Raw genomic sequence first — 15,508 nt, forward strand, 5'->3', positions numbered from 1 at the left:
GTGGTATATTTTCTGAATTCGGTAGATGGTGAGTGGAGCAATTATCCGGCTATGAAGGAAATGATTGATTTGTAAGTGGGATCGTTCTAAATATTCTTGTATATTTATATATTTAATTATTTGTGAGATTGATCTAAATAATTGCTTTTATATTTTTGTTAGATCAATACAAGTGTTCCGAAGTCAACGAGACGCACAGGCATCCTGGACAAAATCAAACAACATTACTTGGATCAAAGTGCAGGTACATTATTTTTCACAATTTTGCTTATAATATTTATGCTACTTGATAAAACAAGACGTACAGCTATAAAATGTTAGTTGTTTTTCTATGTAGTGTCCGATACAGCGAAACAGTTCAGATTGCGGATACTATGTTTTGAGATTTATGAAAGAAATTCTCTAAATGAATCAATTAGAGATTCCAATCACGGTATGGATTTATAACTTAATTAGATAAATTCTTATAATTTATTACATTTAACTAAATCATTCATATTATGTTTTTGTTCTGTAGTACTTTGACGAATTTCGTGCTGCTTCTTACATGAAACTTAAGTTGGAAGAAATCAAAGAGGATTTGTGTCAATTTTATATTCATCAGCTATTCATGTAGGATTTGTGTCGATTTGAAGTGTCAAATTATAGTACTCTAGGATATATGGTTACTAACTTTGTTCATACTGTTGCCAATATTTAAAGTATAATATTGTTGATGTTACAGAGAATAGTTTGTTTGACAGGAATTATAATGATGTATATATATAATTTTGGATATTAATTATAATGGTATTATATTAGTATATATATATTGTCCTACCTATGGTTGAAAATATATCGTCGAAAATATATTACAGGTCGAAAATATTACAGGTTGAAAATATATTACAGGTCAAAAATATTACAGGTCGAACTGGGAGGCTTAAATTACAGGCTGCACTTTAAAATACCTCATTTAGCAACGACAGCGCTTTTAAAAAGCGCTCTTAAAGGGCCACATACGAAAGCGCTTTATAACAAAAAGCGCTGCCAAAGATTAAAAATAAAAACCATAAAAAATAAAAAAAAACGCAACCTACGAAAACGCTTTTGGAAAAGCGCTCTTATAGGGGGTCTATCAGAGCGCTTTTTCCAGAAAAAGCGCTCTCATAGGGTGGGATACCAGAGCGCTTTTCTGGAAAAAGCGCTCTTATAGGGGGAGCTACCAGAGCGCTTTTTCCAGAAAAGCGCTCTTATAGGGGGGTCTACAAGAGCGCTTTTCTGAAAAAAGCGCTCTTATAGGGGGGGGTCTACCAGAGCGCTTTCAAAAGCGCTTTTGTTACCTACGCCAGTGCTGGCTTTTACAACACTTTAAAGCGCTTTTAAAGCCCAAAATAAGCGCTTTTGAAGGCCTTCCGTGTTGTAGTGCAATGTTCGATGAGATTGCGGCGTGCATGATCGATTCTAACGAAAAAGTAACTACTTTTTTCAATCTTTGAGCTTGATTGTATTTAATTGATTTTTTATTATTCACAACTTATTGTCTGTGTATGGCGTGTAACATGGTGTTGATTCTATCTATTTACTAGAGTGTTCCAATTCATTGTATTTGTTCATGTTTTACACAATTATAGATTTTAGAATATGGAGACTGTTCTTGGGCGCTCGCAAGGCCCGCGACAAAAGACCCTAAAACAAGCATTAGGCGGAAAGGCGCACGGAACAGGTGAATCTTCATCTCAGTTGAGGGCACATGATTTCGGCCTCAAACACACTTCCCACTCTTAATCTGATTGAACCGTCACCCGCATAAGGCGTCAGATATCATGGAGACAATTACAAATGTATGTCTTACATAAAACACAACACACGTCATTTAAGGTACTCTCTCACTGACATGCGAAAACTCTTTTTTCACTCATTTATTGACTTAAACATTTTAAGTAGGAGTGTTAATTACTTTGCAAGTCCACCCTCGTTCTGTCGTATTGGAAGCTCCCCACTGCATTAGAACTCATAACCATTCGACGACCTCCGCCAATTTTTTTTTTATCAATTTGATACATTTTTTAAAGGATATGAAAAAAAAGAAAAACTCAAAAACTAAATATGAACTCCTTACTTGTTCAAGAAGGACCACACCCTTACCACTCGACACATGTAAATTTGTTTTATTTTCTATTTTTAGTTTTTGTTGGCAATGGTCATAGTATATATATATATATATATATATATATATATATATATATATATATATATATATATATATATTTGTGTACTATTCAAGCCGGCCAATGTATTTCCATAACATTATGTTTAAGATATTTTCAATGTCATCTTATATCAACTTAATCATACTAATAAAGTTACCATATATGCTCAAAGAAAATCTCATACACCAATAGTTTCACAGCACATTGCATTTTGCAGTCACACTCATCAACAAACACATGAAAACAAACAAATGCTACAAGAGTTTAATAATTTGACACCAATAAGATTCATACACATACGATATAAATCTATATATACACAACATGAATGTTACCAACATGCATAGTAAACATAAAAACCAAAAGAAACAAAATCATGGGATCTAACTATGAAGATATTCATGATCTTCCAATATGTTCACCACTTGAAGCAGTGAATGTTGATGATGATGATGATGATGATGATGATGCATGTCTCTCTGCTATGCTTCTTTGTTGTGGTCCAATGATTTTTACTTCAGTATTGAAAGCTTCAATCGAACTAAACTTGTTTGAGATCATTTATAAGGCAAATCCACCATGTGTTTCAGCATCTTATGTTGCTTCAAAGCTACAACAAACAACACAACAACATCCTCAACTTCCTCGAAGACTTGACCGAATGCTGTGTCTTCTTGCAAGCCATGATCTTCTTGTTTGTTCCACAAGGACAAATGATGAAGGTGGGAGTGAAAGAGTTTATGAATTGTCTTTGGCTGGTAAATACTTTGTCAATGATGAGAAGAATGGGTCTGTTGCTTTGTTCTCAACATTCATGAATCACCCGAAATTAATCGATGCATTGTAAGTCCTTAAATTTCCGTGTTCGTGTTCGACACGTGTCACTGTTTGGACACTAAATTATATTAATTTAATTGTTTTTTTTAAATTATTACTAATGTTAACAATAGGATTTTAAAAATTGAACCGAATCAGTCAGTCGAATCGGTTGGATTGATAATCGAAAGGGTCATCGATATGACCTGATTGTTAGATCGAGAAAGTTATTTAATCTGTGTAAATCGGCCAAAACCAATCGAAATTGGTAAAAATCGAAAAACTAATTATTTTAGAAAACAAACGGTTGAAATACTTATTTTTTTCTCAAACAAAATGACGTTGTTTTAATAATTTTTAAAATAATTAAAAAAATATGTAAGTAGACTTTGTTTAAAATTTATTTAAAATAAAAAAATTTGTTTTTAAAATTAAATTTATTAAAACTAATTTTATTCAGTTTATGTTACTGTTAAACTTTCTTTAAAATTTATTTGAATTTATATTTTATACTATTTTATAGGTGTTATGATATTTTTTAAAGATCGAGTCTTCCGGTTCAACTAGTTTAATAACTATAATTTTGTTATAAAGACCGATTTATTCAACCGAGTTATCCAGTTTAATTCGATTTAATTATGCGGTTCGACAAATGATTCAATTTCGACAAAAAAACCCGTAATCCAATACCCTCACTAGTTTGGTGACCAGGTCAATTTTAAAATAATGATCGACATATGAGCGCCATTGTCGATATCTGATATTCGCATTAATGTTAATCTGACTAAGATGCTATGTTTCATGTTGGCAGCACCAATGTTAAGGAGGTACTGTCAGATTGTGATAAAGGACTATACATGAAAGTTCATGGAATGGCTGTTTATGAAGGAATACAATCTGATCCAGCTTGGAATCATGTGTTTAATAGAGCAATGGGTGATATTTGCACAATAGAAATGAAGAAGATATTGGAGAAATACAAAGGGTTTGAAGGAATATCATTGTTGGTTGATGTTGGAGGAGGAATTGGGCAAAGTTTGAATATGATTATATCTAAGTATCCTTCTATAAAAGGCATTAATTTTGATTTGCCTCAAGTAATACATCATGCTCCAATTTATCAAGGTATGTATTTTTTCCAATAAGTTAGCATTTGACAATTAAAAAGTAATATGTTCCTTAATATCCCTTTTCTTGCCATTTAATAACATGGCATAATTTTATTATTTAAAGATGAATAAGTGGAGTGTTACATGTACATCTTGATATAATTAAAATCACTTGTTACATGCATGAAGTTGATTTAATATTGAAGCTTGAGTTTTGAGAATGTGATTTGATTTAAATTTTGTTAGGTACAAATAATTTATGTGTTGGATTTGCAAATAATTCATGTGTTGGACAAAGTCCATTCAAAATTTTGTTGGCTTTAAAAGGACCCCAATAATTATATAGTAGAATTGATTATCTTAAATTAATCGGTGTACTAAAATGATAAATTTAAAAATGGATAGATCAAAATTATAAATAAAGACAAATAAAGGGTCAAACTAGAATTAACTTCTATATTTATATATTTTTGCAATTTTAGTATAGGGACATAAAAAAAAGAGGACCTTCATCCTCCTCGTCCTCTATCTTAATGTCTTTAATACTATCTTGCGTTTACTCTTTATTATGGTTGGCAAAATAAATATGTCTCGTTGGACATGTCTGTGTTGTCCGTATTTTTTTTGGAAAGGACATAGATTTTAGGGAGCACCCTCTAATATTTCACCTTCCGTTCGCAAACATAACCATTAACATAAATTATTACAATTTTTAAACTTTAAAGATGCATTGTCCAAAGCTCTCTCATGCCCCGTCCTTCTTTTTTTTTGGCAGAGCAAATCAATATTGTAGGCTCACACCCAATGCAATGTCCGCTTTGCAATGTCCCCTCTTTTTTATGGGACAGACATGTTCGTTAGTGATCCCCTTACTTTTATACATATTGAATAATTAATATATCTTAACAATATTTAGATCAGATTTAACAAATCAAAAAAATATATATTTATAAATAGAATTAGAGAAGAATGTATACATGTATGTATATCACTAATGACAGAGTTATTGTTTCTATGAAGGGATTGAGCATGTTGAAGGAGACATGTTTAATAGTGTCCCAAAAGGTGATGTCATATTATTGAAGGTTAGTCAATAACATTAATTATGATATATACAGTTCATCAAATAATAAATTAAGTAACAATAACATTTTCATTGTGGTTGGTTAATGACTGTAGGCTATACTACACAACTGGTCTGATGAAAACTGTCTCAAAGTTCTAAGTAAGTGCTACAATGCTTTGCCACAACATGGTAAAGTGATTGTTGTGGACTTCATAATGCCTCAAGAAATTCAGCATACAAAAGCAGATAAAATGATTACTAGCTTTGATAATCTCATGTTTCTAGATGGTGGTGTTGAAAGAACAGAGAAAGAATTTGAAAAGCTATGCAAATTCTCTGGCTTTTCTAGTTTTCATGTTGTTTGTCTTGCTTTCTCTGCCCTAGGAGTGATGGAATTTTATAAATAATTAAATCAATACATGTTCAAGTGTAAGTCTACTCACTATGTAAGTAACTACGGATCTTGAGAGGATTTTACTTAGCTAAAATAAGTGATGAGTAAAGTGAAAAAATCAAAAGTTATATGCATTATGTTTATATTTGTCATATATATATATATATATATATATATATATATATATATATATATATATGTAATATTTACTTGAAGGAAAATGAAATTCCAAAATTACCCTGCTGGATTCACACACTGCCAAATGAACTATTTTCCCATCGTATTTTTATTCGCTACACCCACTCAAATCACGCTTTAACACTGTTATTTAATCACTAATCATCTGATCTTGATCTAATGGTTAAAAATGCATCACACTTCAATCATTGTCGCCCAATTTTAATCACACAGTTGATTATTCTACTTGACCGCATCACACTTCGGAGCCAACTTTTCAATTTTCTCACCTCGGTTTATTCTCTAACATCGATGCATATCTATCTTATTAGACATATCTGAACCAATCTTTACTCTTCATTCTTCACTCTTCACCTTTCTCTCGGTTCTCATTTTTCTTCTCATTTGAGCCAATATTTACTTTTCACTTCTCCAACACGCTTTCAGATAATCTCTCATTATTTTAAAGTTGAAGTTTTTACAAATCTCACATTTTACTAATGTATATTTTTTGTTGTTTTTAGTTTTGTTATGCTCAGCTAAGGATTTGTTCTTCCATTTTCAAAGCTCACGTTTTTACTGATGTATGTCTTCATTCTTTTTTGAGTTTATCCTCTATGATATATTGGGTCGTTCTTTCATTCTCTTAGATTACATTTTTACTGATGTATGTGTTCATTATTTTTTACAGTTATTTTGTCTCACTGTTGTTATTTCAATATCTGGTTTTGTTTTTATCAACATTTGCATTTTGTTGTTATTTCAATATCTGGTTTTGTTTTTATCTCAACATCTGAGTTTTTTTGTCTCAACATCTGAATTTTGTTTTTATCTCGACATTTGAATTTAGTATTCATCTTAACATCTAAATGTTTGTTTCGTCATGAATGCATAATAGACAGGCTTGTAGATCTAATAAAGGATGCTAATGACATGAAGGAGCTATGGAAGCTTCACATTTGAATTGAGGATATGTGGTCTATTTATAGTAAAGTTAAGGAAGAGCATTTGGAGATGATTCTTTTGGACAGAGAGGTACAACTAAATACACTATAGAACTTTTACTCCTGTGAATATATTATGTTAACATATTTATTTTAATGTTAGGGTTGTGAAATACAAGTGGTTGTTCCTGCTGACATGGTGGCATCACTTAAGCCCAAATTGGTAGAAAGTGGAACATATTTAATGAAGAACTTTAAGATCTTACCAAATGATTTACAATACAAATCGCGTACTCATTAATTTAAGTAGCTTTACAACTCTAGAACAACTATTAATCCAAAGGAATGTCATGACATCCCCATGTACAAGCTTGATTTGAAAGACTCTGCATAAATTAATTCTGCAAAAAATGTTAGTGATGTTCTATATGGTGATCCAAAAATAACTTTTACAGAAATATTATCATTTCTATTTTCTATTTGTATTAATATAGAAATATGTTTTTTCATTTTGTATATCTTGTAACACAATACATATGAGGTATTTATAAAATATGAATTACACTAGGAAATGGGGGTAATTATTCTCCCTATAAATGCTAATCCTAAATAAAGTAAGAATAGAATAATACAATTAATTACTATTGAATTAAAATTTAAATCTAGCCATAATATGTTGTATGACAGAATCTGTTTTGATTTTATGCTAATATTCAACACTTCCCCTCAAGCTGGCATGAATATATCGTTCATAGCAAGCTTGGACACCATATTATCAAACAGTCTCTTTAGAAGACTCTTTGTGAGAACATATGTTACCTGACTTTTAGTGGGTATGTAGAACATACAAATCTCGTCACTGTTAATTTTTTCTTTGATGAAATGCTTGTCCACTTCAACATGCTTCGTCCTGTCATGTAGGACAGGATTATGAGCAATAGAAATAGCAACCTTATTATCGCAGTAAACTTTAATTGGAGTTGGGCTAAAAAACTTCAATTCTTCCATAAATTTTTTGATCCATAATATTTCACAAAAACAATGGGCCACAGATCGGAATTCAGCTTCTGCACTGCTCCTGGCTACAACATTTTGTTTTTTTTCTCCTCCATGTATCTAGATTTCCACCTACAAAAGTACAATATCCCGAGGTAAACCTTCTATCATTTATATTACCTGCCTAGTCAGCATCTGTATAGGCTTCAACTTGTATATGTCCTCTATTTCTGAATATCAGCCCCTTTCCCGGAGTACCTTTCAAATATCTTAATATTCTGAAAATAACTTCAAAGTGGGCTGCCCCTGGTGCATGCACAAATTGGCTTGTTACACTCACTACAAAGGCTATATCTGGCCTTGTATGGGACAAATAAATTAGTCTTCCATCCAATCGTTGATAATGTTCTCTATCTACTATTTCATCTTCAGCAACTAACTTTAGTTTCACATTGGGATCCCTTTATTATTATTAAGCTAACTTTTATAGAATATGATTGAAGTTTCGCACACAAACATACATTGCGTAATATAGCAAGCTTAGCAGCTGATAGGTTAAGCAAAAGAATATACCTCTTGAATGAGCTTTTGATCCTTCTTGATGCAAATCTTCTTTAATAAACTGATAGCATGAATTCTGCAGGAGTTTCTCAGAGATTATCAGTCTTCAAGATTGAACTTCTTTAGAAGCTTTTATTAAGTACTCTGACTGATAAATATAGATTCTATTTTCTTTGATTGATAACTTCTTTTTTGTTATCCAATTTTGTTTTTAAATATCATTTTATTGCAACAATGTACTTTTGGACGAACTAAAGAAACCAAAGGATCAATATAATCCATAGCCATAATTTGTCTATCGTGGCCTTGTCTAGAATCCATACTTGGTTCCTCTTTAGTGTTGGAATTTGGAATGTACGCCTTCTTTCTTTTGTATCTGCATCAAATAAAATTTGAGATCTATGTACCCATACTCTTATGGGTCCTCTAGTGTTAGTTCTAACATGATTTTTCTATTTTTGTGTTTTTTCTTGATAGTAATGCTTAGGCTCAATCCAGACTTTTGGTTTATAAAGGTTTTGTCTTAGATGAGTCTTGACATTAGTTTATGAATCCTTCAGAATCTTTGGTCCGTAGGTCCTTTGTTTTGGTTTCTTTAGAGCCTTTGAATTTGAGGCCATTAGTTCTGAATTCCTCAGAACTTTTGACTTTTGAACCTTAGGTTCTGATCTGATCTGAACCTTTAAGTACTGATTCTTGGGAACTGACTTCTTCAGAACCCTTGACTTTGAATTCTTAGGTTAAAATTTATTAAGATCTTTTGAATCTGTAATCTTGGGTTCTGACTGGATTAGATTCTTACCTTTACCAGAAGCAAGCACAAAATAAGTTTTTATCGTTGTTTGAGCACTACTTGAAGAAGAAGGATCTGAGGGTTTCTTTAGAAGCTTAAATTTGCATCATTGTCCATTATAACCCAACCTTTTCCTTTGATCTTACTTACTCCATAGATCATTAAGGAAAGTTTAGTTTTTTCAAGACCTGTTAAGATAAAGCTTTAAAGAGCCACCTCATGCTCATCCACTGTTTTATCAGAAGCTTTATCTAAGTGAGCCTTATGATCTTTTTCAAAAGATTCAAATTTGTCTTGAAAATTTTTTAACTATTCTTTCAAAAGATCATGATCACTCTTTAAGAATTTCATGTGTCTTACTTTGTCTTTGCACCGACTCATGAGGTATTGAATGAAGGAAATAAGATCAAAAAGAGATAAGTTAGAAAATACCTCATCTTCTTCGTCTGATTCAAACAATAGCAAGATTAAAATTCTACAACAGATGTTGTGAGAGTAATCAATGCCAAATTTTCTTCTCCTTCATCTTTGTCAGAACTTTCTTCATTATCAGTTTATCCTATATTGCCATGAGACTTTTCTTGAATATATTTTTGAATTTATCCTTTTGGAAGCTTCCTTTCTCTGACTTGTCTTTTTGTTGATCAGGAAAATCATATATGAAGTGACCAAACTTGTTGCAGTTGTAGCAGATCTTTTGGTCATCTTCTTTTTTCTAGAAGTAGAGCCTTTGAAGCCATTATTTCTACCAGAGAATCTTTTGTTCCTTTTGGCCAATTGCTGACTCTTGAGGATCTATGAGCTTTACCACTAGATTTCTCAGTTGCAGACTTTAAAGCTAGTGACTTGGACATCTTCATAGACTCATCTCCATTCAGTTCCATTTCATGGCTCTGAAGATTGCTTATCAGACTTTCAAGACTTAGAGTATTCATATCTTTAATCTTCTGAATAGCTGTAACTTTTGGTTTGAATCTCATAGGAAGACTCCTTAGAATCTTCTTGACATGATCTGCAGAAGTATAACTCTTGTTCAAAACTTGAAGGCCTCATACAAGAACTTGAAACCTAGAGAACATGGTTTCAATGTCTTCATTATTCGTCATTTTGAAGAGTTCATACTGGTGAACCAAAAGGTTGACCTTAACTTCTTTCACCTGCTGGTTACCTTCATAGGTAGCACATAATGATTCAAAGATAGTCTTGGCAGTTGACTTATCTATGATTTTTATGTACTCTGTATCAACAATAATACCTCTTACTCTGTGGTGTTTTTTGTACACTTTCTTTTGAGTTGTTGTGATAACTTTTCTATGAACAACCATCCCCACACCATTATGTTAAATATAAATACCATCCTCAAGGATGTCCCAAAGCTCGTCAACATGCCGCATAATGTTTGCGTATATTTTGCCCTACCACCATTCAAAGTGAGTAAGATCACCACTGAATGCATGTGGTTTATCATAATAATGATTCTTTTTCAGGAGCACTATAATCATGTGGAATACGAGTGCTATTAGCAAGACTATCACCAGTATCTCCCATCTAGTATCCTTTTCTCTTTAGAATCTTTTTATGTACAACTGTTAAGTGTTAAGCACGGACCGTTCTCTAATGCCAACTGAAGGTGATAAAAATACACAAGAATGGGAGGTTGAATTGTGTATCTGATAACTTATGCTTTTGTAGAATAGCAGTTTCTAAATCTGACCAAGTTCAGATTTTAAGCTAGAGTAAACAACAACACAATAACTTAAAGTGCATAAGCAATAAGTAAATCATACATATAAATTGTCATGGTTTCTCTATAACGAGATTAGTCCATTCCCCTTGTCACACAAGAGCTTTTCACTATAATCAGAACTTGATTACAACTTGCTTAGACACACCAGTCCAAGACTTCCTGCTCAATCACACCTAAAAGAGACTTTCTTGCCTAAACACACTCGTTTAGGACTTCCTTGCTTAATGAACCTGGAAGAGATTTCTTTGCCTAAACACACCTGTTTAGGACTTCCTTGCTAAATCAAACCACAAAGACACTTTATTGCTTAAACACCCAGTCTGAGACTTCCTTGCTCAAACACAATGTTTGATACTTTTACAAATTCTAAATAAACTGTTTAGGATTATAACAAGATGTGTCTGATAAACAATCAGAGGTACAAATAATACAGCACAAGCAAATATCTTGTTACTTGAGATTTCTAAAATATACAAGTGTAAGAAACTCTTAAGTCTATGTCCAATACAACAACTATAGATTATAGCGAGATTGTTCTTGCAATATATTGGTGTCTGTTGTTGCTCTTGTTGTATATTTTCTTATTACTTTTGAATCATTAGCTCCTTATGTAGAGAAAACAAAAGATACGTTGGAAGTTTGCTTGACAAGTATTTTTGCTAAAGAAATAGTTTTCAAGAGAGAGACCTTGGAATAGGTACAATTAAAATTTTCATCTTTTGAATACTCTCTATATCCATTATGTCTTTCTAAAATAAGAGCGTCCATACTCCATATGCATGATGGAGTAGACAAAGTGTCACATCTCTATGTCTAGCTAGTGTTTAAATTTTAATAGAAATACCACATTCTATTAATAAAATATTATAATTTTTTAATTATAATAAAATTATAATAAGTTGGTTTAATGATTAAAACGGTTTTCGCTACAAAGATAGTTTAACTAATGAGTTTAAAGGCAGTGTACTGAGAGTGTAAACAAACTTTACACATATATCCAATCAAAATCATTACACTTATTATGTTATAGTAATTTTTTTAAATTAAAATTGTGTTTTAATTAGATACATAATCATGATTGGTTGACAATGTAAAAATGTTAGTGCATATTTTTTTTTTCTCTTAACTAATTTAGTTTTTTTAAAAATACTGTATACTATAGTTAGATAATACATTTTACCTTTTTATTATTTAACAGTTTACCTATATATTTGGTGACTTTTACCAACATTTAATTTTTTCATCTGATCTCCCAAAAAATAGAATTTTTATTTTTATCAACAATTAGAAGCAACTTTGTTGTGTATCAGAAACAGAAACAAGTTTCATTTGAACTCAACTCAACTTCCCGGAAAACCAAACCGACGGAGCTCGTCATTCGCCGCCGGGAGGAAACGCCAGAAATCCGATCAGGTTTTTTCATTTCTCCTATTTTCCTTCCCCTCTAGTGGTTCCGTGGACGCGATTCCACCTCGGTTTGTGGCCATTCCACACTTCGCTAAAACCGCGATTGAGAATTCTATCTTCGCACCATCGCATTGCGTATTTGAAAATTAGGGTTTTTGTTACTACTCTTCGTATCATGTATATATAATAATCTAGGTTTTTGAAGTTTAGGATTTTTGTGTTCTGAAAATGGATTTTGGTATCTTCCATGAATGATTATTACCTGGTTGTGTTATTGTTGATTGATTTTTTGACCTAGTTATAGTATAAGATCTTTAGCTTTGTTGTTAGTTCATTTGGCTTCAATTCATATGGGATTGTTCATCATGTTCATTTTGTTCTGTTTGTATTCTTGGCAAGCTAGCTATAGGGTTGAATCACCTCGGTTTGTGGCCACTCCTCACTTCGCTTAAACTGCGATTGAGAATTCTATCTTCGCATCATGGCATTGCGTATTTGAAAATTAGGGCTTTTGTTACAACTCTTCGTATGCATATAATAATTAATCTAGGGTTTTTGAAGTTAGGATTCTTGTCTTCTTAGAATGGATTTTCGTATTTTCATTGAATGATTTACCTAGTTGTGTTATTGTTGATTGGTTTTTGACCTAGTTATAGTATAAGAACTTCAGCTTTGTTGTTAGTCTCTTTGGCTTCAATTCATATGGGATTGTTCATCATGTTCATACTGTACTGTTTGTATTATTGGCAAACTAGCTGTAGTCTTGAATCGTGGTTTTAAATTTTTGTGGGAATCTCCTTATTGTACTTTTATAGGTCTTCTCCATTTATGTCCAAACTCCAAATCATCCAATACGAGACTCTATCATCTTCTCTACTAAGAGGGTTCTCTCAGTTTTTTCCTTACAATTGTATTTCTAATTCTATACGCACTTGCACAATCATTTATTCTTATCACTTTAATCTTTTATGACATAAAGTTTAACTTCTTGTTGGATTATTACCACTTAATGTATAGTTCCATTGACTTGTTTGTACCCTAAGGTTGAATTTTTTTTCATTTTTAGGTTTTATTCACTTGATACATGGAATCATCAGCTGAAGAGTATGCTGCCTTTGAAGAGAAAGTAAAAAGGACAGTGTACTTAGATAACTTGTCACCACAAGTTACTGAATCTGTGATTAGAACTGCTCTGGACCAGTTTGCACTTGTTAAAAGTGTCAAATTTATCCCCAACTATCTTGGAACAAACAGTCTGCCACAATGTGCATTGGTGGAATTGGATTCTGCCAAGAAGGTGAAGGAAGTTGAAGCTATGATTAAGCAGTATCCTTTCATGATGTCAGGGATGCCGCGGCCCGTAAGAGCTCGTCCTTCGGTAATGGAAATGTTTGATGACAGACCAATAAAGCCTAAGAGAAAGATTAAGTGTTGCTGGTTGGAGCAAAGTGACCCGGATTTTGAGGTGGCAAAGGAGCTGAAGAATCTTACACGGAAGCACTCTGCAGAAATAACACTCATGCACAAAGTACATTACATACTAGTAATTAATTTTTTTTTCTCTTATTTCTGTTAAGAAATATTGTTGGGCCTAATTCAACCCAATAAAACCAGTTCGGTGTCATTCTTTATAAATTTTAGTAAGCTAGACTCTGATATCATATTAAAATTTGAGTAGGGCCTAACTCAACTTTATGATATCAGTTTGAAAGATGAGTGCTTTCCAAACTTTATAAACAACACATAGATCATATCTCTAGGCAATGTGAGACTAAATTCACCTTTTCACACCCTACACAATGAAGGCAACCCAAATGCGTAATTAGGTGGCTAGGGGCGGACTGCGATGAAGGCACAATTTTCCAACACATCTCCTAATGCTCAGGCCCCGAAGCATGGATGATGCAGGAAACCCAACAAAGATCTAGGATAGGATCTTATATCAGATTAAAATTTAGGTTGCGCCTAATTGAACTCAACTTTACAAAAGTGGCGTATAAGGTCAAGAATGTCACTCTTTATAACCTCTAGTCAGACCTTATCTTTAATCATTGTGAGACTTGGTTTTTCCAATAATGAAGGATGAGTTTACAACAAGTTCGGACTCAAAACTGTTCGGAACATCTGTGGATGTGTTAACATGTATGATTGTGGTAATTATTTGTTTTATTTTCAAGAAACTGTTTGGAACACTGGTTGTTTGATACTTTGATTTATCACAATCATGTGTCATATAATGCCATTTTGCTCTTTATGATCCCTACCCTGGCATTGCTCCTTGAGAGAAAATTACTCTAAGGAAACACTCATGTTTAAAATGTGTTTGTGAAAGACTTGGATGTTGTCTTAGAGAAAAAGACACAACGTTACTGATACAAAAACCAAAACTGAAATCCAAACGCTTCCTTTTTATTTTCTGGCTTAATGGTTGATATTATAGATGTTTGAATTCTAAACCCATTTCTACTAGTTTATTCTTAGTAGCTTAGACACATGCTTATTTAATTGGGAAGGAAGAACATTTGGTTCCCTTTAAGGTGGCAAAGGAGCTGAAGAATCTTTTGCATAAACACTTGCATAGATGGTTAGAGCATTGTATTTGTTGTGAATCTAGTTTGCACAAAATAACTGTTTGTTCAAATTTTGCTACCCTGTAGTGTGCTACAGATTAGCCACTATCTGACAGCACTTTGTGCTCAATTACATACCGCTAAAAAATAGCTATTTGTTAAAATTCCACTTAGCTATTGTCGCTATATATGCTTTTTAACAACACTTATTAGTACTCGCTTTGGTTCTATTTATAAAAAAAAGTTTGTTTTTTAAATTTATTGAATAATTAATGTATCTGAACTATATAGTGACCTGATGCATTACTTATTCAATGAATCTAAAAACTAAACTTTTTCTTATAAACAAGACTAGTGGAAGTAATATGTTTGTTTGATGTCTGCTGTGAGATTCTAAGTGTGTTTATGTGCATGCTTTTTTTAGGTTCTATCAAAAGAAGAAGAGAAGTTAGCAACCCAGCAGGCTGAAACTCTTAGAGTGCACTACAAAAAGTATAAGATGATAGAAAGCATTATGACTGACAGAGCAGCCCATAATTTGGCAAGAAAGTACAATCTGGCTGTTGCAGATGAGTGAAGGATTCATTTGGACTAACAATTTATTTGGATTAACAATTTATGTAAATAGCTTTTGTCTTTCTGATTAGGATCAATTTTCACCCTACTACTCCTGCTAAAGAAATCCTACTTGTACATGATTAGGGGTGGGAATAGGCTAGGCTAGGCTAGGCTTTAT

The 15,508-nt window shown here is 32.6% G+C and overlaps 2 protein-coding genes across 2 annotated transcripts in view; both read left to right on the plus strand.

Annotated features, from left to right (window-relative positions):
* Positions 1-2,567: 2,567 nt before the first annotated feature.
* Positions 2,568-5,655, plus strand: LOC131657174 (isoliquiritigenin 2'-O-methyltransferase-like). Its single transcript, XM_058926652.1, has 4 exons — positions 2,568-3,035; positions 3,820-4,133; positions 5,138-5,202; positions 5,297-5,655. Exons 1-4 carry the CDS (start codon positions 2,569-2,571, stop codon positions 5,588-5,590), a joined length of 1,140 nt encoding a protein of 379 aa, XP_058782635.1. The 5' UTR covers position 2,568; the 3' UTR covers positions 5,591-5,655.
* Positions 5,656-12,064: 6,409 nt separating this feature from the next.
* The window catches only part of LOC131593363 (uncharacterized), a 4,300-nt gene continuing 856 nt past the window's right edge, over positions 12,065-15,508 (plus strand). Inside the window, exons 1-3 of the mRNA XM_058865840.1 lie at positions 12,065-12,208; positions 13,269-13,730; positions 15,197-15,508. The exon at positions 15,197-15,508 is cut by the window's right edge and continues 856 nt beyond it. Coding sequence (XP_058721823.1) covers positions 13,287-13,730; positions 15,197-15,349 — 597 coding nt within the window. The 5' untranslated portion in view covers positions 12,065-12,208; positions 13,269-13,286 and the 3' untranslated portion in view covers positions 15,350-15,508. The remainder of the gene's footprint in view (positions 12,209-13,268; positions 13,731-15,196) is intronic.

This window comes from Vicia villosa, linkage group LG3 (assembly GCF_029867415.1).
Source record: "Vicia villosa cultivar HV-30 ecotype Madison, WI linkage group LG3, Vvil1.0, whole genome shotgun sequence".
Classification (NCBI taxonomy): domain Eukaryota; kingdom Viridiplantae; phylum Streptophyta; class Magnoliopsida; order Fabales; family Fabaceae; genus Vicia; species Vicia villosa.

Bases quoted from the DNA above. Each gene is read 5' to 3' on its own strand.
- LOC131657174 (XM_058926652.1), top strand. From the start codon at position 2,569: ATGGGATCTAACTATGAAGATATTCATGATCTTCCAATATGTTCACCA. The intron at 3,036-3,819 runs GTAAGTCCTTAA...TCATGTTGGCAG, and splicing joins CCGAAATTAATCGATGCATT to CACCAATGTTAAGGAGGTAC. The intron at 4,134-5,137 runs GTATGTATTTTT...GTTTCTATGAAG, and splicing joins TCATGCTCCAATTTATCAAG to GGATTGAGCATGTTGAAGGA.